This window comes from Pyxicephalus adspersus, chromosome 2 (assembly GCF_032062135.1).
Source record: "Pyxicephalus adspersus chromosome 2, UCB_Pads_2.0, whole genome shotgun sequence".
NCBI lineage: Eukaryota > Metazoa > Chordata > Amphibia > Anura > Pyxicephalidae > Pyxicephalus > Pyxicephalus adspersus.
Genome location: NC_092859.1, coordinates 28,365,997 through 28,389,255, shown reverse-complemented (window position 1 = coordinate 28,389,255; position 23,259 = coordinate 28,365,997). Strand labels below are relative to the sequence as shown.

The 23,259-nt window shown below is 37.1% G+C and overlaps 1 protein-coding gene across 1 annotated transcript in view; it reads left to right on the top strand.

Annotated features, from left to right (window-relative positions):
- The window catches only part of CNOT4 (CCR4-NOT transcription complex subunit 4), a 44,496-nt gene extending 30,968 nt beyond the window's left edge, over positions 1-13,528 (top strand). The window contains exons 9-12 of the mRNA XM_072398960.1: positions 575-824; positions 1,456-1,947; positions 8,843-9,055; positions 11,797-13,528. Coding sequence (XP_072255061.1) covers positions 575-824; positions 1,456-1,947; positions 8,843-9,055; positions 11,797-12,101 — 1,260 coding nt within the window. The 3' untranslated portion in view covers positions 12,102-13,528. The remainder of the gene's footprint in view (positions 1-574; positions 825-1,455; positions 1,948-8,842; positions 9,056-11,796) is intronic.
- The last annotated feature ends 9,731 nt before the right edge of the window (positions 13,529-23,259 follow it).

Here is a 23,259-nt window from a genome sequence, read left to right as displayed (position 1 = left end):
CCCCTTTCCTGCTGCTCCATGTAACTATGCAAGCTGTATGGACCCTGGTGCTTTGTTGCCAAACCCAACTTTGTCTGGCAAGAGCTAGTTTGATCTATTGATACACAGTTTTTAGGCTGGTCAAGTGAATTATCGCCCTCCTGTCCACTCCAGGTAGGCACTGATTCTGGAGTTGCCAGAGACAGTTCCTTTCATCCAAAGGATGAAACACTTTATCATAGAGAATTGCCTGATCTTCTCCAGCCTCTTTGCTGTCTACATTCCCTGCCTATATGAAAAAGTTACGGGGCAGGAACATGATTGTAACACAGGGACAGAGCACTTATGCTCTGTAACAGGAAATGCCTAAAAAGCATCACCAGGTACTTTTATGCAGATTTTGGAATATTAAAGAAATTCCATTAGCATGTTTAAGCTTGTATGGACATTTAGTGGTTGGTTTTATTACGATTTTTGTCATGCTAATTAGGTCTTTAGTGGAAAGCTGGTCTCCTTGTACATTATCCTCTACATTTATAAGTTATCAAAGATACGTTCACATTTTTGCTAAATGCTTTTTTTTTTTTCTTAACAGATATTAACAAGTGACACCCCGTCGCCTCCGCCAGGTTTATCCAAACCCAATACAGCCATCCCCACCAGTTCAGCAAATCACAGTGCACGGTCTCCCTTCGAAGATGCCATAACAGAGTCACAGTCTTTATTTTCAGACAACTTCCGGCACCCAAATCCTATTCCCAGTGGACTTCCTCCATTCCCCAGTTCCCCACAGACATCAAGTGAATGGCCAACAGCTCCAGAGCCACAGAGCCTCTTTACATCAGGTACATTGTTCATAGTGCAGGGGGAAAAAACTTTCAATTTCTTAGCAGCACAAAAGTTAGGAATAGAGGGATCTGGTTGGATGGCATAAACAGACCATTGTATAAACATAATTATAAACATACAAAAAAGTCGAACTTGAACTTTTTTTAACCTTAACTTTTGCAAAGTCCATGTATAATGATTGGCACAGTCCCTCATTGACTGCTAGTATTTCCAAATCTACCTGTAAAGACAAGAATTTTTAAAATTGCCCCAAATTTTGGCCACAGGTGAAGGAAGGATGATTCTCTTTGGAGTGAGAGCCTTCTCAAGATTTGGGACCCTAATTTTCCAGGAACTAGCTAGAAGTTTTTACAGGGGGACACGTCAATATAATGCAAAGTCGTCTTTAAAAATGTCTACCTGCGTATGTTTTGTAAGCAAAATTTTGTGTCTGACCTCTGTAGTTCCAGCACTTACCTAAGGGACTTTTTGGATAGTCTTCTTTAAATATCAAAAAATCCCATTAGAAAAGAAAAGGAGAAGCAAAATGTATAAATTACAAATTGTGTTCCTTTTTATGGTTAGTAGAGAGCTTGTTATATTTTTTTTACTTCACATCCAATGCTAACATATCCTTTATTTATACAGAAACAATCCCGGTCTCCTCATCTACGGACTGGCAAGCTGCATTTGGCTTTGGCTCTTCTAAACAGCAAGAGGATGACCTGGGCTTTGATCCCTTTGATATCACCCGCAAAGCCTTAGCAGACTTGATTGAAAAGGAACTGTCTGTCCAAGACCAGCCATCACTGTCCCCCACCTCAGTTCAGAACCCCTCTTCTCACACTACTGCCAAAGGGCCAGGATCTGGTTTCCTTCATCCCACCACAGTCACCAACGCCAACTCGATCTCTAGCACCTTTCCTGTTTTACCACAGCGGTTCCCACCCTTTCAACACAGACCAGTTTATAACTCATTCAGTTTCCCGGGCCAAGCAGCACGGTATCCGTGGATGGCCTTTCCTCGCAATAACATCATGCACTTGAACCACACGGCAAACCCAACCTCAAACAGTAATTTCATGGACTTGAGCCACCCTCCTCAACACAATACAGGTCTGGGTGGGATTCCCATTTCAGGTAAGTTGGGTTAAACTTCATATTTTTCAGATTAATGACTTGAGAAAGCCTGGTTTGGTCAGTGGTCCTAAATGAATGTTAAATATTTATTAATTCTAGCAACTGGGATGGGGTTTGAGGCAACTGAATTAGTCACATATTTTACTGGATTAGTCTGCTTTCTTGGTCATTTATTCTTTTAAAATCAGAGACAGCAGATGGTGATGGTTTGTGATGTTCCTATATCCCTATAGGCTTTATGGCCAAAAGTTTGTTCACATCCTTCAAAATGGCATTTTGTGTTTTAAAAAAATGCTACCACATATAAAAACGTTTTAGAAATTTGTGAATTTGCCAACTTTTGGAAAGTGTGGGGAAGGCCCTTTACTGTTCCAGCATGTCTGCATTTTTCACAAATCCAACTTCATGAACTTATGGTAAGTCAGTCAAGTGGCCTGCACAGAACCCTCATAACCCAAGTAAACACCTGTGAGAGGAATTGAAATACAAAAGGAAAGCCATGTCCTCTCATTCAACATCAATACCTGACATAAGAATTGCTGTTTTGGCTAAATGGGCAAAACTCTCAGATGTGCCTCCAAATTCTTGTTCAAGACCTTTCCAGAAGAGTGGAGTTAGTTTATAGCTTCAAAGTATGGGCAGCTCCATATTAATGCTCAAGAATTGGGGATAGGATGTTCAGCATACTTACAAATAGGTGCGATGCTCAGGTTTTAATAAACTTATGGCCATATAGTATATTTGAAAAATGCGAACAAAGAATGCCGTGTGTGTTCTCTGTACAGTTGCGCTTTTAAGATGTTAAAAATGTCTTATGATTCACAGAAGAAATTCAGGTCTTCCCATGCTGAACTATTTTTGAAAATGATACCTACCTGTCTTTTTTTTTTGCTGACTTTCTGCCTTCATTACTATTTATAACATTGACCTGAAAAGAGTATGTACATCAAGAATCTCTAGAACATACTTTCTCAACCTTTTTAATATGGAGGAACCCTTAAAATAACTTGCAGGTTTTCAGGGACCCCTGCTATAATTACTACATCCACAGCTCACAGTATATCAGCATGGTGGTCAGTGGGAAGAAGGTGACCCCTATAGATAGCTAAAAAAAGATAACTGGTGTCACTGAGAGGCACACACTGCTCATTGCTCCAGAAGCCCTAGCTTGTCATGGAACTCGGGTTGAGAAATGTTGCTCTAGAAAGTTGTCAGAATCTACTAGGTCAGTTACTCTAAGCAATGAAGCATAAAGGTTCGCATGACTGCCAGTCAGCTGAACAGATAATGCACAGTGGCTGCTTTTATGTTTCTTGCTTTTTCTCTAAACCCCAACTTGTTTTTTTTTTAAATGTCCTGTCTTTGCTGCACAATGGAGATCCAGAATGTTACAAAACATTAGCAACAACCATCCCCATCACAGTGCTTCAATCAGTCACACTTGTCAAGAAAGCACAAGTGTTAGCGTTGCCCGTTTAGTTGTTGACTGCTAAGAAGTAACTATTGCAATGTTTTTTTTACTCTCTTAAAGTTCATCAATGCCCAGAAAATGGACATCAAAGTATTTAAATATTCTTAATGAGCAGTAAAGGGTTTGTTCATCCTAGTGCATTTGTTACCACGTTCGTTGTTAATGGCCCCACAAATGCACCATCTGAACACTGTGTTTAGTAAGATACATTGCATACTAAAGTGTGAAATAAGCTGTCTCAAATAATAAAATGGAACTAAAGTTCTGCTTTTAAAATGAACGATGAGACAGTTCTTTGTTGCAGAAGGGGAAAGCAATGTCACTTCTGCAATAAAACATACTGACCTGCCTAATCGCTGTTTTCACCTGTCAAAAAAAAAAAGTCGCAGGCTTCCCCTGTGGCTGCTGGCACTGAATGAATTCCCACATGCCTACGTGGGAGTTACATCATCCCGGCCTGGGCAATCAAGATGGCCGGAGATACAACTCAAGGATGATTGGGTTAAGATAGCGGCACCTTTACCAGAAAGAGGACAGGTGAGTGCAATTTAAAAAAAAAATTTCAATCAGGCAAGGAAGGTCGTTCTATTGCATAAGGAGCATCATCTGTCCGTTCTGCAATAATAATACCTGCCTGGTCACTATTTCTTCTTTCATTTTTGAGTTTATTCCTGTTTAAAGTAATTATTAGAAATCCTCAAAGATCACAAAAGAAGAAAATGACAGTCAATTTTGGACCCTAACAGCTAACACCTGTAATTTTTATGCTTTAGAGCTGTTGTACACTGCCAAGATCATGCAGCAACAGAACATAAACAAGCTTAGATTTTAGTGCTTTTGTTCTAAACCTTGAAAAGGCTTATTTAAGGAGCTTTTACCAACTATTCAGAATATGTTAATACTTTAGTGTTCATAGCCTGGGCAAACATCCACTTTAATATTTCTACACTGCCTGGCATGCAACTCATTAGGGTAGTTCTACACAGGTGTATTGCAGCTCAGTTGTGCGGCAGGAAATTTTAAGATTGATATCAAAATATGGTGCCTGGAACTAGGGCAACTAATCAACTAATAATTGTGGCATACACCCCTGTTATGATAAACACATATAATATGGCACCACAAAAATGGAGTTTTATAAATATATACCACCATTAGATGCAGTTTATTTTAATCTTTTATATATCATTATTGTTCATTTATGTACTAAAACTATAAAACTTAACTTAAGAAAGTCAGGTGAATGAATAAATCTTTTGCCATACAAGATCCTTCTGTATTATAGTTTCACATGGTAACATGTTTCACAGAGTCTTCTTTGCTTCATCAGACCCAGAAAACTGTATTCAATAGCCAAAATAGATACAATTCTCCTAATGTGTAGTAGACAAGAAATTGTGTACCTACGCTTCTCCTAAAGAATTAGAATATATACTTGTTATTTATAAGCAAAAAAAAGGAAAACTTCAAGCATCATAAATTGTTGGATGTAAGTATGCAAATTGTAAACACTTATAAAAATGAAGTATAGTTCTTGGACTGCAGACTTCTCCCCCCAAATGGTATAATGATAACCTTTTTTTTTTTTTTTGTAGAATTACCAACCCATATAAACAAATAGGTGTCTTTATGAAACTCCTGTGTTATATATTATAACACTTACAAATATGAAAATTATTCATATGGCTAGTTTGTTGCACACATCCTCTGGTCTTATATCTCCCTGGGTTGTTCATCACACTGATTCTGAGACTGAGGATGGAATTACTTACCTGCTTATTAGATATTTAAAAGTATCCCATTTTTCTAGAATACTAATGATAATTTTTGTAAAACACAGGAGTTTCATATACGCCCCAATTTGTTTATATGAGTTGGTATTGCCACAAAAAAGAGATGATATCATTATACAATTTGGGGGAGAAGTCTTCAGTGTTTCTAAAGGCATTCCCAACAACTACACTTTATTTTTGTAAGTACTTGATTTGCATAATTACATCCAAAAATGTATACTTGAAGTTTTCCCTTTTTCTTGCTTATGACTAATAAGTATATATTCTTATTCTTTAGAAGTGTAGGTACAAAGTTTCTTGTCTATTACAGAATTAGAAGACACTTACCTATTTTGGCCATTGAATACAGTTTTCTGGGTCTGATGAAGCAGAGAAGACTCTGTGAAACATGTTACCATGTGAAACTATAATACAGAATGATCTTGTATGGCAAAAGATTTATTCATTCATCTGCCTATTATAATATTTTAATCTTTTACATGTCCATATTGTTTATGTACTCAATAAACTATACATTTTAACTGCATCTAATTGTGGTATAGATATATTTATAAAATTTATGAAATTTAGGATTGAGTTTGGTACAGACTCAAAAACGGTCCCTCTTACTAAGGGTAAGCACAGTGATTTTTTGCCATTTCTTTTGCTCTGCAGCAAAAGAGAAGCCTAAAGCAAGAATTGATTGCATATACTAGTAAAGGGTTAGATCCTCTGTTTTTATTACTGTCTCTCTTTTTGGTCTCATGATCATTATACCAGAGAGAGCAGTAGGAAATTAAATCCATGATTATACTTTTGTCGCCACAGGAGTTCAAGGTGGATCTTCTAGTGGGGAAATCTGTTCTGGTGACAACTGAAAGCATAAGCTTCATATTTCCTCACTTACTGCTGTATCCTCTGGGATAGAAAGTGAAGGGAAATCTCCCGAGTACCGACAGCAACAAAAATAATTATAATGGTTTAAATCCATACTTTTGTCAAACAAGAAATGTTTTGTCAATACACGTTTTTATATTTTAATATTAAAGCTATGTTGGATAGGCCTTTTATTCCATTGCCGGAATTTCTGATATGTGGGATTTAGCTATGTGAAACGTCTCAATTTGATACATTATCTTTTGGACACAGCTTCAATTCAACAAGTTTGTGCTTGGTAAAGGAGTGCTTATTCTTGAGTTTCAGGAATAAATGTGGAGTATGCCTCTATTTAGTGTAAAATCAGAAACCGTTCATATTTCCTTCTGGTGGATCAAAACTAAAATTTAAGCAGGTGCTGATTAAAGAAACTGAACTTTAAAACCCAAGACAGAAAAATATATAATGATTCTTCTATATTGCTCCATTTCAAAGACCATCATAGCAGTTCTTGTCATTTCATTTGCTTGAAAACCAATTTGTTGAATTTGCATTGTCAACCAACATCATACTTGCTTGGATACTATGTCAGCATGCCTTTATGTCCAGTTCACAGATGCATCCCTTTTACATTGGTCTGGCAGTGCAGGTGTCTTCTATGCCCCTGACTCAAAGACAACTTTTGGAAACCTAAATGCAAACACTGTGTTGCACATGATTGTTCCAGTGTAGCAGTTATTTCTCTGAACTTTTCACAAAATTTTCAAAATCTTATAGCATTGACTCATTCCTTTTTTCCCAATGCTAAAATCTGTGCCTGGCTGATATATGGCCTGTAGTTTACTTTATGGAGGATGTCCTAAAATTGCAGCTTCATAAACTGCACTTTCTGTAAATCTGTCAGGTCGTCCTGAAATGACCCAATGTAATCCGTGATATAAGAGACCTTAAATAGTCTTACCTTCATACAAATTTTCCTCTACATCACAATTCTGTTTGAGAATATGATAAAAGATGTGGCTTTTGCTCTGCTTGAAGAGCTGAGAAGGTCAGAGAAAGTGTGGATGCAAGATTTTACAGAGCAATATTTTCATTGCATTGCCCAGCAAAATGTATTCTCACATCTACAATGTAAGAGGGTTTGCATGACTGTTAAGCTCTAAAAAGTGTAAGTCATCTTTTTAAAGCAAACCCTCAAAATGCCAATTTAATTTATGCATACATTATAAATTACTATGAACGTTTGCTCCTTCCATTTTTATTTTTGTCATTTGTTTTCTCCATTTTTTCCTTTCATCATTTTTGGGAGACAATCCTAATAAAATAGAGGCCCGATCCTAACACCTCTTTGGGGAATTTTGTTCCTCCAGGGTTTTCTGACAACAGGCTTCCATTTGTAAAGTTACTACCTGGTCTTTAATTTCAACTGTTACAGCATTCTTTTGGGTGGATGTTAATGCTAGCTATGGACATAAAGTCCTGCAGGCACCCACTCTAATTTATTTATGGAAAAACTTGCTTTTTTTTTTTTTTTTTTTTTTTTTTTCAATGTTTGTCCTGCATAAATATTTTATTTCCACCCTTGATAGGGCAAAATACTTTGAAGGCCCCTGTCCTCTTTAAAATAAGTAAATAAACGTGGGAGTATAAATGGATTTTTATGCTCTATACTTTATAAAATGATTTTCTCCAGACATAAAGTCCTGCAGGCACCCACTCTAATTTATGTATGGAAAACTTTGCATTTTTTTTTTTTTTTTTTTTTTGCCATTCTTGCTCAGCACACCTTTTTTTGGCTTCACATTTTTTAGATTCTACACTTTGAAGGCCCCTGTCCTCTTTAAAATAAGTAAATAAACGTGGGAGTATAAATGGATTTTTATGCTCTATACTTTATAAAATGATTTTCTCCAGTAGCTTCTTTACTGTTGCCTCTTAGGTTCTTTTTGTGAGCCTGTTAGTCTTTGTTAAAGGATGTCCTCTTTCTTGATTCACTTTTTGCTCTACCTGAGTTCTTGAGCGAGTGTAGAAGTATAGCAACTAGCTAGCCTTACCCTTGTTTTTTTTTTTTTACATTGTCTGAACCTCTTGTAGACAGCAGTATTCCTGTTCATTTGATTTCTAGCATTCGATCCATTTGGTTTTTTTTTTTCTATTAACCGTTGAAAGATTTTTTACTGTAGTACAAATATTTTTTTTACTCTAATAAAATGTTATTGGTGTCAAAAGCTTATAGTTTCTTTAGCAAAAATCAGGTTGAACGTGGGGCCATATTAACACTGGTGAAGGATTTTGATGTCTATGCTCTCTATAAGAGATCGCATGACTAGTAAGATATTTGACCTTTTTAAAAAAAAAAAAAAAAAGTTTTCTATTTGTGCTCCATCACTATTTTGTTTAATTTCTTTTCCCCAGGTAATATAATTAAACAATATCAATTTTAACACCAGCATCATAGATATATATTAATGCATGCCCTTACTGCCACAATTACTTCATGTAGGTTTTTGTAGGGACTCATTTTCCCTCCAGTTTACTAGTGTATGTGAGACTTTTCTTTTCTTTCTTTTTTCCTTTTTTTCTTTTTCTTTTTTTTTTTGCGTTTTGACTTATTAAAAAACAAGTCCCCTTTAATCGAAATCCCTATTGCAATCGATTAGTAAATTTAAAGGAATTACATCTAAATCTCATTCCTAAACCAAAGTCATTAATGGAAACTTTCTTTTTTTTTTTTTATTTTTTATTTTTTTTTTTTTATTTTGTATAAATCTCCCAGACCACAGCAATTCAATAGAAAGTATAAATATGAAGGAATGGCAGGATGGTCTTAGGGCTCTCCTGCCCAACATAAACATCAACTTTGGTGGGCTCTCAAATGCTTCTTCCCCTTCAAACGCCACCCACAGTGCACCAACGTCCAACACTGCCACAACCAACAGCCTGAACTGGGACTGCCCGGCAAGCTGGATGGATCCCGCTATCATTACAGGTAACTGCTTCTCCCTCCTCCCCCTCGCATGTCCGTTATAGGATTGACATATCCCCTCTGCCCAATCAGCTATAGGACAACCATTTAATCAGCATCTGCAACCAAGCCCATTCTCCTTTTAGGTGTTGGTTGCAGTGGCAGAGGGACAATCCTGAAATGTATAATTCTGATCTACAATCATTTTCTAATTAAATTCATAATGATTTTTTGTTTTAATTTGAAACAATCATTGGGTAACATAATGAATCATATTTGTGCCACAACGAACTTGGCAAATTTAATACTTGATTTGTATAGCAATACTCCACATTTGTTCAGAATGGCGTAAACTACATGGTTATACTTTTTTTCAAGAAACGGAAAACTGAATCCTACATGTGTTATGTGAGTTATTAGGATATACTTAATTAAATAAAAAAAGCAATTCCAGAGGTTTCATCTACAACATGATAAAGGTATTACAAAATTAAATTTCTTTAAAAAAAACCTTGTGATGCTTTAGGCAATTTATTTTATCGGGTAACAACTGTCCCCTAGTTGTGCTCTGTTTTCTCCCGCACCCATGGTAGGGAGTTTAGGTGATTTGCCAACATACGTTGCAAAGACATGGTCTAATATTGTCACTCTCAGGAAGTCAATCAAGAACAATGTGTTGCTGACAGTGTAACAAATGTATGTAGACAAAATGTCTGGAAGAGAGAGGAGGCCAACAGCACTGAAAAAAAAAAAAAAATATTGACCTGAAAATTAAAACTAATAATCCTTGTTACATAGGGCAAATTTAATTATAGTCCATTTAGAAATTAGATCTACTTTACTTCTGTTACTTAGCAGTGTGAGAGAGAGAAAAGGTCTTGTGCGCTAGAAAAACCTACCACACACTTACACCCAAGCATTTGTCACCAATTTCCTCCACTGCAGTTTAGCGGTAAAGCTTAGACACTATTAAGTGCCCAGCCTGGTGATTGAACAGGGAGGACATGGATCTGTACGCGTTGCTCTTCTTCTGTTGATGGTCTGCATAATAGAGAACGACCAGGCAGAGCTTTGTTTCATAAAAGGACAGATGAAGTTCATCCTGCAGTAAGCAATGTTAGCAGCCCGATCGATCCCCTCAGCTATCAAAATAGCGGAGTTGCACATGTGCCTGCTGGGACTAAATTTGCTCCACCCAGCGCTAGTCCAGGCCAACCAGGATGGTTGAAGATTGCAACAGATGATGGCAACAATGGGGACAATTTGAGTATAAACTGGGTTTAGTTCCACAATAATTTTTCTGTAAAAGCCCTAAATAAAACTTGGTGTAAAAACCCATTTATATACCTAAACTAAAAAAAGCAACCTGGAGTCTGGAGTTAGGCTTTACTGAGATTCTCAAGGGATAAAAACTACAACAAAGTTACTTGATTTACCTGAATATTATGGATTCTGAGATCCAACCCGGGGCAACAGGCAAGCAAAACATTGTTGCTCAGACTGTTTAATCATGTCGTGATCATCTTAATGATTTGATATAAATAGTAAGGTATTAATTTCTTTATTTTTAACAAATTTTAGTAATTTTTCTAGATGGAATTTCCTCTGATACAATCTAAGCTCAGCTAGTTTACTCCTTTCACATCTCTATACTTTAACATACAAAATCTAGCAGGCAGAGTAATCATCTCTTTTAATAGCCAGAATCGATGTTTAGATGGATATTTTGCAGAAATTAACCAATGAAGCTCCCTGAAGAGAAGCAAATGTCAGGTTTTATTTTCCACCAAAAAAAAAAATACCATTTGGAATGGGCTGACTCCTAAATTGGATAACATTCAGTCACACAGGCTCAATTCCTGTTTAGATATATCGATCCAAATTAGGTTCAGATAATTTTTAATATTTTTTCTTTGGATCAGATTTACACAGACACACTCCAAAAATCTGGAAAGTGTACCACAAGTCATAGCTGTTAAAGTTGCAAGGAGTGGTTGGGTCAACTACCTAAGTCCATGTTTTTGTAATGCGATATAACAAATTAAAATCAAAGGTGCTTTATATAGTCACATGCCTGCAGACTTTTTCCATATAGTTTAGAATAACTTGTCCAACTTAAAATAAAAAAAAAAAGCTGGCGGTTTTGGAAAGTCCGTAAACCCCAATCAAGTGATGCTTCAGTATCTTGGGTGCAGTTTTCATGGGAAAACTTCTCAGCCTTTGGAAACATTAAAGGAATTTATTGCTGCTTGTGTATCATCAGAATAGATTTGCCCTCTAGAATTTTGTTAATGGGAAACGAAGTGTTAGTAAAACCAACTTGGAGTGCTCAGAGGAAAAGAAATAGAGGGAAAATCTTTCAGTGAAGGCAGCTCTCATACTAGGAAGTGTTTAAAAGGAGATTTTTTTCACATCTCCTGTTGTCTCGAGAACAAGAATAGAAAGAAAGTTGTTTTTTTTTTTTTTTATTTAGGATACACAGGCAAAAAAACGATTTTCCTAATATTCACTACCTAAAAAATGTAATTTAAATATGTTTCAAGCAAGGGCTCCCCGTGGAACATGTTTTCTTCAAAGGAGGTCAGATAAAGGCACTACTGGTTTTGTTTATGAAAAAAGAATATGTATATATAATAATATTATAGATACATATTATAATATGTATTATAATAATATATAATAATTTAGACTTTCTGGTCCTTAGAAGCTTGAGCTTTCATACTGTATATTGTGTTGACACTGTTCCTCTTTTTTTTCTTTTCCAGGCATCCCGTCATCCACAGGAAATGGTTTAGAACCTCTGCAAGATGACAATCCGCCACACTGGTTAAAGTCCCTGCAAGCTCTGACAGAGTTGGACGGCCCCAGTAGCAGTATACCTCCCCACCACCCTCATAACAACCTCTTCAGCACACAGATCCCCTTACACAGAGCAAATTGGAGCCCTTACCCTCCCCCCACAAATCCCCCCAGTTTCCACTCCCCACCCCCAGGTTTTCAGACCGCCTTCAGACCCCCAACCAAAACACCTACAGATCTACTACAGAGCTCCACCCTGGACCGTCATTGAGAAAAAGAAATTTATGGGACTGCTAGAATTTGGGAATTGCTTCCCCTCCTCAACCACCCAGTTTCAGTCAAAATCAAATCCTCAGTGTTTCCCTCTCATATAATTCTTCTCTTCTAACAGTTTCCAGAATTGTCAAGAATCTTCATTTTAAGGGGATCACCAACCCCTTATCCCTCCAAAATAAAAAAAAAAGTTGGCTTTCGAGAGTCCGTCGTCGTTTCTGCTTGTTAGTGAAAGTTGCCAACAGCAAAGAGCACCACAAGTTTCCTGAAAGTTTTTAAAGAGATGGAATATCAAAAAAAAAAAAGTTTTTGTTCAAGAAACAATCACTATAAAAGAGATCATTGGTCTGCTGCATGATATTTATATTTTTGTTAAAAAATGAATAAATGTGATTTTACAGCTCTCAGATCTAGCTAGTGCAAGTAGCAAGGAACAATAATCTTAAAATCTTTAGGGAAGTAGTATTCTAACATGATCAGTGCTTCTCTTAACAGAGAGCGCCATTTGAATGAAACGCCTCTTAAGTTTTCTTGAGGGTTTTTTGTAATTCTTCAAAGAGTTTGAGGGCTGGTGAACAAAATCATTTCATTTTTTTTTTCCTCAGGACCAAAGGGGCAGAATTTTATCTACATCTACTGTTAAGCCCTCTTGAAATAAAGGGGTTATGGTGAAATGGATAAGTAGAATTGTCTTACTCATTGCCAATCTTTTTCTTTGCCATTTGTCAGCAGTGCTTTCAAAATTCAGTACAGCAGGCCTAAATTGTGATGACATTAAGCCAATAATTTTTCAGCTGAAAAAAGAAAGCTTAGGTCAACCAAACTTTTTATCAGTACACGTGATTTCTTTTTGTTTTTTTATTATTCTCTAACTCAAGATCTGGAAAGGTGTTGGTGTTACTGGTTCCAGCTGCTGTGTCACACTCTGTCATCCATCCTTCAGCCATGAAGATCCAAACCGCTTATAATGAATAATCTGCTTTATTGGACCCGTGTTTCATTTGCAAAATCAGGCTATTGGCACTTACAAGGATATTTTGCCCTTTGCTCAAATTGACACACGTCTAGGTATTAGGAAGAGACGGTTGTGTTTAATTTTTTGCGTGCTCTTTTTGCAGCAGATCAGTTTTGCTTTCCTAAAATGCGACCAGGGGATGACAAATCCAACAGCTATTCCATATCATCGTTTGTAATGTCCTGTGCAGGCGTTTGACCAGCCACCCAGCTTTTGACCAAACTTTACCATTTCTGGAAGTTCTAAAGCAGTATTGAAGATCAAGAAGAGGAGAAGCCTACAAGCGAGGGGGAAAAAAAGACAAATTAAAACATGGTTATAACCTGACGCTAAAACTAAACCAAGAAAATGTACCTCTGTCTTCAAAATTAAAACTAAAATCTTAAATAAAACAGAAAACTTGATGATAACTTGTATTGTGGGCCTCCCTTTGTTTTCAGATGTGGATTTTGGACCTACCCATTGGTAAGCTTTGTAAAGTCAGCCATTACGCCTCTCTAATTTCAGGAATTCTTAGTTGATTGGGTTAAATTTGTTTTCTAAATACAATTACCCAAGCTTTAGCCACTTGTGTGCTACCACCCTGTGATGTATAATTGTCCTATATTGGCACAGTTTAGAATTCTGATGGACTAAAGGTTCCATTATCTGCACACCCTTTCTTAAAGATGTATACTGGTCCCAACTACAATATACATTTTTGCAGCTCTTCTAGTGGTTGTTGGCTACCAGAAAGAAGAGGGTAGGTACATTTATATGTAAAGGTAAACTATTGAAGTATGTTTAAAACCATGAGCAAACATGTAATAGATTGCAAACAACCAATCTTTATATAAAATGGATGCATTAGTGTTATTTCAAGTATTTTTTTTTAACCTGGTGATCCTGACAATTACACTCTTCTGTCCTGACTGACAGCACTTGTTCGCTGTACAATTTCTGTGGAAGAGCAGCCTGGGACAGGATTATAGAACATCCATTACCAATCCCTTAACAAAGAGAAAGTGTTCCGCAGTTCTAGTTATGTAGAACTAGCTGCGTTAATATTGTTTGAAATGAGACTTAAATGTGCATAGTACAAAGGACCACTTCAAGGATTTAGGAGAGAATGCTTTAATAGTATATTGTTGGGGTTTACATACACTTTAAAGGGAAATTGTAGATCCACTTTTAGATATACTTATTTATACTTATTTCAATATTTAGATATTGAAATTGCATGTTTTTTTTATTTTTTTTATTTCAGTACAGTTATTGTCATTTACCCAAACTTTTCACTCTGTATGGCCAGATAAATGAAGCGCAGAGGACTTGATCAAGCAATTTATTTTCTTGGTTCAGCAGTTTCTTACTATGTCTCCTTTCTGCCTTCAACTCTTCCTTGGTTAATGAATCCGTGTCAACTGCGATGCTAAACCAGAGAGTAATGGAGTGCTTTTCCTAAATAGCAGACATGAATATTACAATAGCTCAACAATATTACCAGCCCAACTATATATTTTTGCTTTTCATCTGGCATTCTCCTAGTAGGAGGTCCAGCCTATCATTAAGCTTTTAATACTATAATTTGAATTTTTTAAAATAAAATTTAATGTTTTTTAACAGATATTTTGAACAAAGGAATCTTGTTTCCATGTGGTTTTATTTCTGCTTACAGGGTATAACCCTCCCACTATCAGCATGCTTCCAATGTGTGTGTGTTTTTTTTTCCATAACACTTTGAAATTTTTAATGCAAGTGCTGATTTTTTTTCCTTTTCATTTAGTATTTTTACTTTAATTTAATTTGATTTAATTAAACTTTGATTTAATTTTACCCAGATTTTCACCTACACTGTGGTAGTGTTTTTGTTTTACCTCTGCTCCACTCCACTGTTTTCATTTCTTATACCTTGTCAGTCTGGGGTTCCAAGTCAGTTTATTGGTCTCAACACATGAAGGGGTGCTCTCATTTATCTAAGTGAGGTATCTGATGGATCCAGGTGGCTGATCAGTTTTCCAATGTTTAGAAGGAGTAACCAGTTCTTTTACTTTATCATGCAGCTCCTCTCCGATATCTTTAAAGTTTTATGGAATTTTTTTCCTTCCCAATTTTGTATCATGACATCAACAACTCTCTTAGATGCAGGTGTTAGAGGTAGTGTGTCCTCTCCTTTCAGCAACACCGGCTCCCATTGTCACTGGGGGATCTCCCAGTACATGTGAAGCATGTGACTAATCTGCTAAAAGTTACATATGAGATAGGGACTGTAGGTTTGTTAAGTTGAAATTGTAATTCAGAACAGGTACATTGTTTTAATGAATGCAAATAGGACAGATGTTTGTCTCAGCATAATATTAGGCGGCATGGTGTCAGTTACAGTATAATATATAAATCCTGTGTTTAGCAAAAGATTTTCTCTGCAAGGCATGCAAACCTCCCCGCCCCTATCAAGCTTCCGTCCTGCACGCGAGCGAGCGCGGAAGCCCCGTTCGTATCTAGGGGTCATCCGTATGTTGGTGTCCTTAACTCGGGGACTAGCTTTACTTCCATCCATCCTGGGTACCCACAGCAGGGCCTTGTCACCTGTTTTCACTCAGGGCACTAAACCCAGACTTTTTCCCGACTTATTTCTGGCATCCTAATGGTGGAGTAATTCAAGGTTTTGTAGTGGCCAGCCTACTGCTACCAATGTCTCCATCTTTTTATTTTTTTTTGTACTTATATTTGAGGTTCTGGCTGCCCCTGTAAAAACCTGCCAGTTTAGCACTAAGACCATTCTGTTCAGAATGGTGTCCTTGTACAGGATTATTTTGGAGTCTGGTCATTTCACCTGATTTTTGGGCTAGCAGCATAAGTAAATCCTGCTGTGAATAATCTGTATTTCCTATTGTGAGGGTTTGTGTCTGTCAGCCTTGTTACTCATAGATCATAAGGGTTCAGTTTATTTTTCTCCACCTTGCCCTTAAGTGGTGATCCCCCTAAAACCTCCATTCTACCTTCAGGTCCCCTAATTTCTTCTAGGTTTTCCTGTTGTGTAATGCCTGTGTTGGTGCTGTGGAGCAAATACTGGGCTTTTTGGATGTGGTGTTGTACCTACCTCCTCACTAGATCGCTTTTTAAATGCCGCGGTTGTAAAAGAGCACATTTAAGTAGACCTACGGGAGGCGGCGCTTATGTAAGAAACCATTTAAAAAAATACTACTTGCCTGTGTGTTTTGATCGCTTGCTTTTAATACATTCTAAATCATTAAGCCAAAATGATTATGTGGCTTTGGTTTTCAGTTATTTGCCACACAACTTGTGCCACAGTTGGCTCCCTGCTTGTTTTAGGTGTGTGAATAAAAACCGAAAAAATTGCTTTGGTTTGGTATTTTTTGGAGTTCAACAGTGGCAGCTTTTGTAGTCTCTTGGTGGTAGGTTTGCTTTGAGAAATTTTGCTTCCTCCCCACTTTGTCTTCAGATCATAATCTTGTTTGGGAAGAAAAGTTTATTTTTGTCTGGACTAATGTGTGTTTTCAGTTAGTCCAATCCTTCTATAGGCAACAATCTATTTTAAAGTTACAAGTGTCCTTTGTCCCTCAATGGACTTTCGCTAAAAAAGGGGTTTTGTTTTTTTTTTTTTTTTCTTCTATTTATCATTTCTAGTATTGTGATTTGGACCCAAAACTATTGTTCTCTAAGCTTTGCTTTTAGTTACATAGGAGTGCTGCAATGTGGTTTGCTGCATGTAACAGAAAATGGTGTGCAACAGTCTGAGGATGAGAAGGTATACACATTACAATGGCTCTATCCAGTGCAGCAGATCAGAGCAAAAAATTAAACCTTAATACTCCAGCAGGGGATTCCCAGAGTGCCAGAAGTTGCCTAATGAGACAGGTGGGCAAACTGTTCCTGTGAAACGTCAAAATCTGCTATCACTTCAGACATAATCTGTTCATTAGGACAGTTAAAAACCTTTTATTTTTCACTTTCCCTTTCTTTATGTCTATTGGGTGACCTTAGTAAATTACAAAAAAATATATATTTAAGCCATTCAGGAAAGCCAGGAATGAAGTAATTAAAGCTAAATAAACAATCTGGGAATAGGATGCAACCTAACCTCCTAAATTAGTTTACCAGTTTGTTGTCAGAGGTGTTTTGTGTTTGACATGAGGAGAAGAAAAATATAGCTTACAACAAGGACACAGGTCACTTTTAACAGACTTGTTTCCAGAACTGTATCCTGGATAGCCCATTTATGGTGCATAGATGTTGATACATTATCTATCAACCTCTAAAGCTGCATACACACTTGGGATTCTTGTCATTGGAAAGGATCTTTCACGATCCTTTCCAACGTTAAGAACTGCATAATGCATGAACGAGTGCTGTACATACACCGTTCTGCTCTATGGAGAGGGGAAGGGGAGAGCGACAAAGCAGCACCCTGCTGCGCCCCCCCCTTCCTTGCATTAGGATCGCTTGTCATTCAATGATCAACGCGGGCTGTGTACACATGCCAGATTCTCGCCCGATAGTCATCCTGAGTGGATTATCGGGCGACAAAAATTTGACGTGTGTACGTAGCTTAAGGCCAAATATGTATTTGTTTTGTAATCTTATGTGATCACAGAAGAAGTAATTTCTCCTATAGCCCATTTTGCGCTGGTTTACTAGCAAGAAACAGGTAAATGCAATTCAAAAAACCTATGGCCAAACAATTAAGTTAAGTTTCTTTACAAGCAGTAAGTTTTAAACCTAACCTCTCTAGCTGCAGGCACTGTAGAACATTGCATTTACAAATCTACTGGCTAAATCTTGCAGGGTGTTCTATCAGTATTTTGGCTCTGTTTGCTCTTCCTCTCAACATTGACTCAGCAGCTCAGGTCCCTTTCTGCCCTGCCCCACATTGACTCTGCAGGTCAGTTCAGGGGGGAGCTGATATGCAGAATCACTGCTGGAGGGGTGGACCTGGACTGCTGAAAGAACATAAATATTTCAATGCTTCTGTTTGTACAATTTGAGAATTAGTTTCTTCAGTAGTTGCCTTCAGGTGTAGCAGTCTGTAAGCGCTTGTTAAGATGGGTGAAAATGAACTCCATTGTTTTCTTCATTTTGCACAGTTGTACATGCTTCTCTCCTGTACTGAAAAGTGATTACTCCGATTTCATTGCCCATTTTGAGCTCCTTACAAAGCAAGTTGGAGAGGTCCTGCCTTATTTCCTTGCCTAAATTCATCCAGCATCATCTTGCTTCTCCAGGCTTAAAGCCTCTGGCCACCTCTTTAATTTATAGGCTTTTAGTTCCTTTAATCATAGAAGCTCAGTGTCACAGTTAAGTGTTATCACTTTTTTTAGAAAACACCAGCTAAACCTTCCAACCAGCAATATTCTTGAATTGTGTAGTGAAGTACAAATACCTAGTGATATCACTAGGTCTATAATAAGGTATCTAATAAACAAGCTTGTTTGTTTTTTTATTTTGTTTTTAATAGCTTAATGACTACCCGGGTAAGGCTGGGTCTACATGGACGTTTTGTAAAAAGGAATGTAAACTTTTCTACTGCGTTTATAAGCGTTTTTATGCACTTTTTTTAACGTTTTAACTTTTTTTTAAAAGCTGGAAAAGGCTGAAAAACGTCTATGCCGCGTTTGTCCACGGTTTCCCACGTTTTTATACAAGCGTTTTAGCACTTTGTAGAAGTGATTTCTGCAAGTACAGGAAGTACATACATCCCTGCATACATGTGATAATGTGCTCATGCAAGAGTACCGTGACAAATGTAACAGTAATGTAATTAAAGACAATAAATACACACAAGTGATAATGAATGACATAATTTGCAGGTGTGAATAGCACCAAAAGCAAACACAATGGCAGACAATCTTCACATGTGCCAGGCATAGGTGTTAATTTTTAACAGCATAGTACATGTAATAAATCATGCATGACACATGGAATAGTGACACAGGACACAAGCCATTGTTAAAACGTTTGTAAAAGCCTCCATTAAAATCAATGGAAGCTTTTTTTATTGACAATTTCTAGCATGCATAAACGCAGGAAAACGCTCCCATTAAAATCAATAGACGCGTTTTCCCGCGATTTACCAGCGTTTTAAATTTTTAACCATTGCAAGCAACATTTAAGATAAAGCTCAAAAACGTGCCTGAAGGAAAGGTCCTGGTGTAGATTAGCCCATTGGAATGCATAGGGACTTCAAACATGGGCTTTAAAAGCCTCAGGTTAAACGCTGGGGAAACAGTCCGTGTAGACTAAGCCTAAGGGCCAGGAAAGGAAAACTATAAATACAATTAACTTTTTACTTTTTCCAAAAACATGTTTTGCTGAAGTTTAGCTATAATGTTTTTTTTTAAAACTTTAACGGTGGGTATAATATTTACAATGCTATTGCTTCATTTTGTCCAAGGTATGTTTTCTTGTGCAGCATAACTCCCAAGCCGGCTAGTTTAGGGGAATTGTATACTATGACTGCAATGTTTGCATTCGGCTGGAGGTCCTGTTTTTTTACATTTAAACACCAGAAAGGAAGATTTCTCAAGCAAGTTAATAATGGTGTTTGTTTAAAACCACATTTACAATATTCCTGAGTTTGTTCAGGCACAAATCTGTGTTACAAGGCTGCTGACTACGAAAGACAAATTTTTAAGAGAAGTGTCTGCTGAGAGAATTGCATAGCCTGCTGTTACTGGCCTCTAAAAATGCTGAGTGTCTTGTTAAACGCTTTTTAAAAAAACTACTGTTCAGAAGGGAGAATGCAGCCAGTGTCGGAACACATGGGTCCTAATGAAAAGAATGGAAGCTAGAGAATTGGCGCGACAGCCAGGCAATCAGCATTATCAGAACAAGATGACAGCCTTTATATTGCTTGCACCTTCCTTTATTATTTTCTAATCTAATCCATAGATTGTAAGAGAAATCTTGATAGCATAAATATGCCTTAATTTATCAATTATTTACTTAGTTTAATGTGTACAAATGTCCTTATGAGAAGATTTCTCCTCTGTTTCTGTTCTGGTGGCTCTTGAAATCTTTGCATTTGCCCTTTATCTGTATTGGTTGCAATGGTGATGATTCAGTCTCCCAAATAGGGACAAACTTGGCCATGACTTTAAACATTCAACTACTTTATCCAAATGACAAACAAGTTTTTCCTTTTAGTTATATTTTACATTTTTATTACTCTAATTGCATATATCACTGTTCTTTTTCTATGCTAATGTACAAAGTTCTATTTTCAGGCTTTTTTTGTAAACATACATACTGCTTGTGATAACCATGATTAGGTATCACACTAATTGGTTATCAACAGTTAGGCTGCGTACACACGCTTGATTTTTGTCGTTAGATACGATCTTTAACTGCAGTCTCAAAACTGGTGGTTTAGCGGTGTGCTGTAGGTTGACGATAATAGATCAGTCTCTCACCTTGTAACTTGTTGCTAAATTACGATGGTTCAGTCTGATCACTTGAGGATTTTTTGCTTTTACTGCAGCCAACTAATTACATTATCTCAACCTAGCTAAATGCACTGGACTTGAAGACCGCTTTTTTAACAATGAAAAGTGGCACATTTTAAAATTTATACAACTGCTGAACTTGTCATACTGCTTCTACAACTGCAAACCCAAACCTTTTCAATGCTGCTGCAGAACATGAGCTGAAAAATATCTGCTTTGATCAGAGCTTCATCAGACTTTTTAAACTTTTTATAATATTGCTCCAATACTTTTTGTAATATGCTCTTGCAGCTGGTCTCCATTTATGGTGGTGACGTAACGAGCACAAAGTTCAAACCAGTAAATGTTTGGAGGACCCAGGAAATCAAACACTTCTGAAAGTGTTCATTTGCCTGAAACCCACTACTGAGCAGAGCGATGTTAGGTGGTGCAGGTTGTGGAGATGTAAAGCATCTACCCTGTCTTTACAGGTATAAGTTTATAAAGATTTACATTAAAATGTGTACATTACATTTTGTATGTAAACTTTAAAAAAAAAAACTGTTAGTGTCTGGTAAAAAATAATCCATTAAAAATATTTTTATCTAAATGTCCAATGGATGCAAATCAGTTCTGCCCCGATCACTCTCCCCAGTTTACCTCAAAGGAGGCAGATGTGTTCTGTAATCATATCCTAGGGTGACAATGCTGTTCTTCCAAAGAGAGAACGTTGTCACCCTCACAACCTTTATCTATGGAAAATGAATGCAGTCATTACATCTACTAATAGACCACCTGCATGAAGTAGAGTTTTAAATACACTTTAAAGATGGACAATACTGTTTACATAGAATAAAGTAGAGTTGCTGTGTTTGCTGTAGAATAAACCAGTTACCATGCAGAACATACAAATAATTAGTTGCAGTCAGGGGGACATCGTGCTCTGCTTCTGATCATGCCACTGATAATGGAATAAATCCTTCTTGCTAGTTATTATAAACAAAATCTGAAGTAATGTGTTCATTCTTCTTTTTTCATAAATGAAAGTTTAAGTGAAAATATTTGAATGTTTGGCCAACTACAAACATGGACTAATTTTCATTACCCTTTATGAGTAAGAACCCAAAGCTGTCTGTGAATTAGACAAGTAATTGGAACCCATTTCCAGTTGTCCAATATTTTGTTGTTAGCCATCCCTGGGTGCTTTTAGTTGTGTGTTTTGATTTCATAACATCCACTGAGACCACAGTTTCTAACACTGGGTAGCGGGTTTTGCTCCAGAATGTCTTGATAGTTCTGGGTTTCATTTTTCCTGGACAGGTTTAAAGGACAGATACAGCAAAGCAGCCCCAAAACATAAATAAGCCAGTAGGTGTGATGTCCAATTTTGTCTCAACTGTCCAAGAAGCATTTTCCTAGAATCATTGTAGTATGTCAATATGCCTTCTTCCATTGAGCCCACTGTCACTCAAAATGCAACAGCTAGTAGGGTTAGGTACTGATGAACCTGGACTGTGTAGTTCAGCTTGTTTTACTCTGGAAGTTGACCTTTTATGTTTTTGTTTTTTTCGTCTATCATTCTGACTTCATCTGCCTTTTCTGGGGTCAGTGTTCCTCCAGCTGCATTCAGGTAGGTTGGCCACAGTCAAGTGGTCTGGTATTTTTTGCTATTGTGAGCTCAGCTCAGAACTTAGAATTTGAGCATCCCAAGCTCTAATTAAAGTTTTGGAGATCTCGCACAGAAACCTGCTATTCACTAGTATAGCATAGGCTCATCCAGCCAGGGAACGATGGTAGTTGTAGATGTCCATAGACTGAAATTGGCCGAACAAATGTATACTATGCAGCCTAATTATTCTGCCTGTGTGTGAAGGCCCTGTCCTTTTGCAGTAGGGACAGCTAGTGTTGAATGGAACTTTGGGATCTCATATTAGGACATCTCTGGATACTGCAAAAAATAAACATTAGTTAAATGATTATATATATATATATATATATATATATATATATATATATATAAAAAACAGTGGTACCTCGACTAACAAAGATATTTCCTTACAGAATCACATTTGTTAGCAGAAATATTTGTTAGCTAAAACATGATTATCTATAGGTTTCTAAAAAAAATCATTTAATAAGCTCTGGAACCTGCCCACAATTTAAAGATACGCTTTATAAAAATAGTAAAAAAAAATTGCACAATCACAAGAACAGTCTCAACATTATATTAGGCAGCATGGTCTCAGTTACTGTAAAAAATCCTCACTGAGTTTATCACAAACAAAGCAAAAAAAAACTATGAAGCCTAGACATTCATTAACTTCTGGAGCCAGTTGTGCCTTGATATGCAAAAAGCAACAACTACAGAGTTTGTCTTGGTCATTAAAGAGTTACAAGATGAAGAAGAGCGCATCCCCCAAAGATCACCTACAACCCACAGCTGTGTTTAGCAAAAGATTTCTTCAGCAAGTCATCAAGTCATGCAAACCGCCCCTCCAGTCTCCATCCTGCACAGAGCCAGCAGGGAAGACCCGTTCCTGCTTTTTGTTTTTTCTTTTACATTTGTTAGCTGAGTACATATTTGTTAGCAGAGTCTCTTAAACAGTGAGCTGAAAAATTCATTAGCAGAGCCTCTCGTTAGCTATGAGGTATGACATATATATATCACACAGCACTGTACGTTACCTTTAGCACCTCAAAACAATGTGGTCATATGGTGG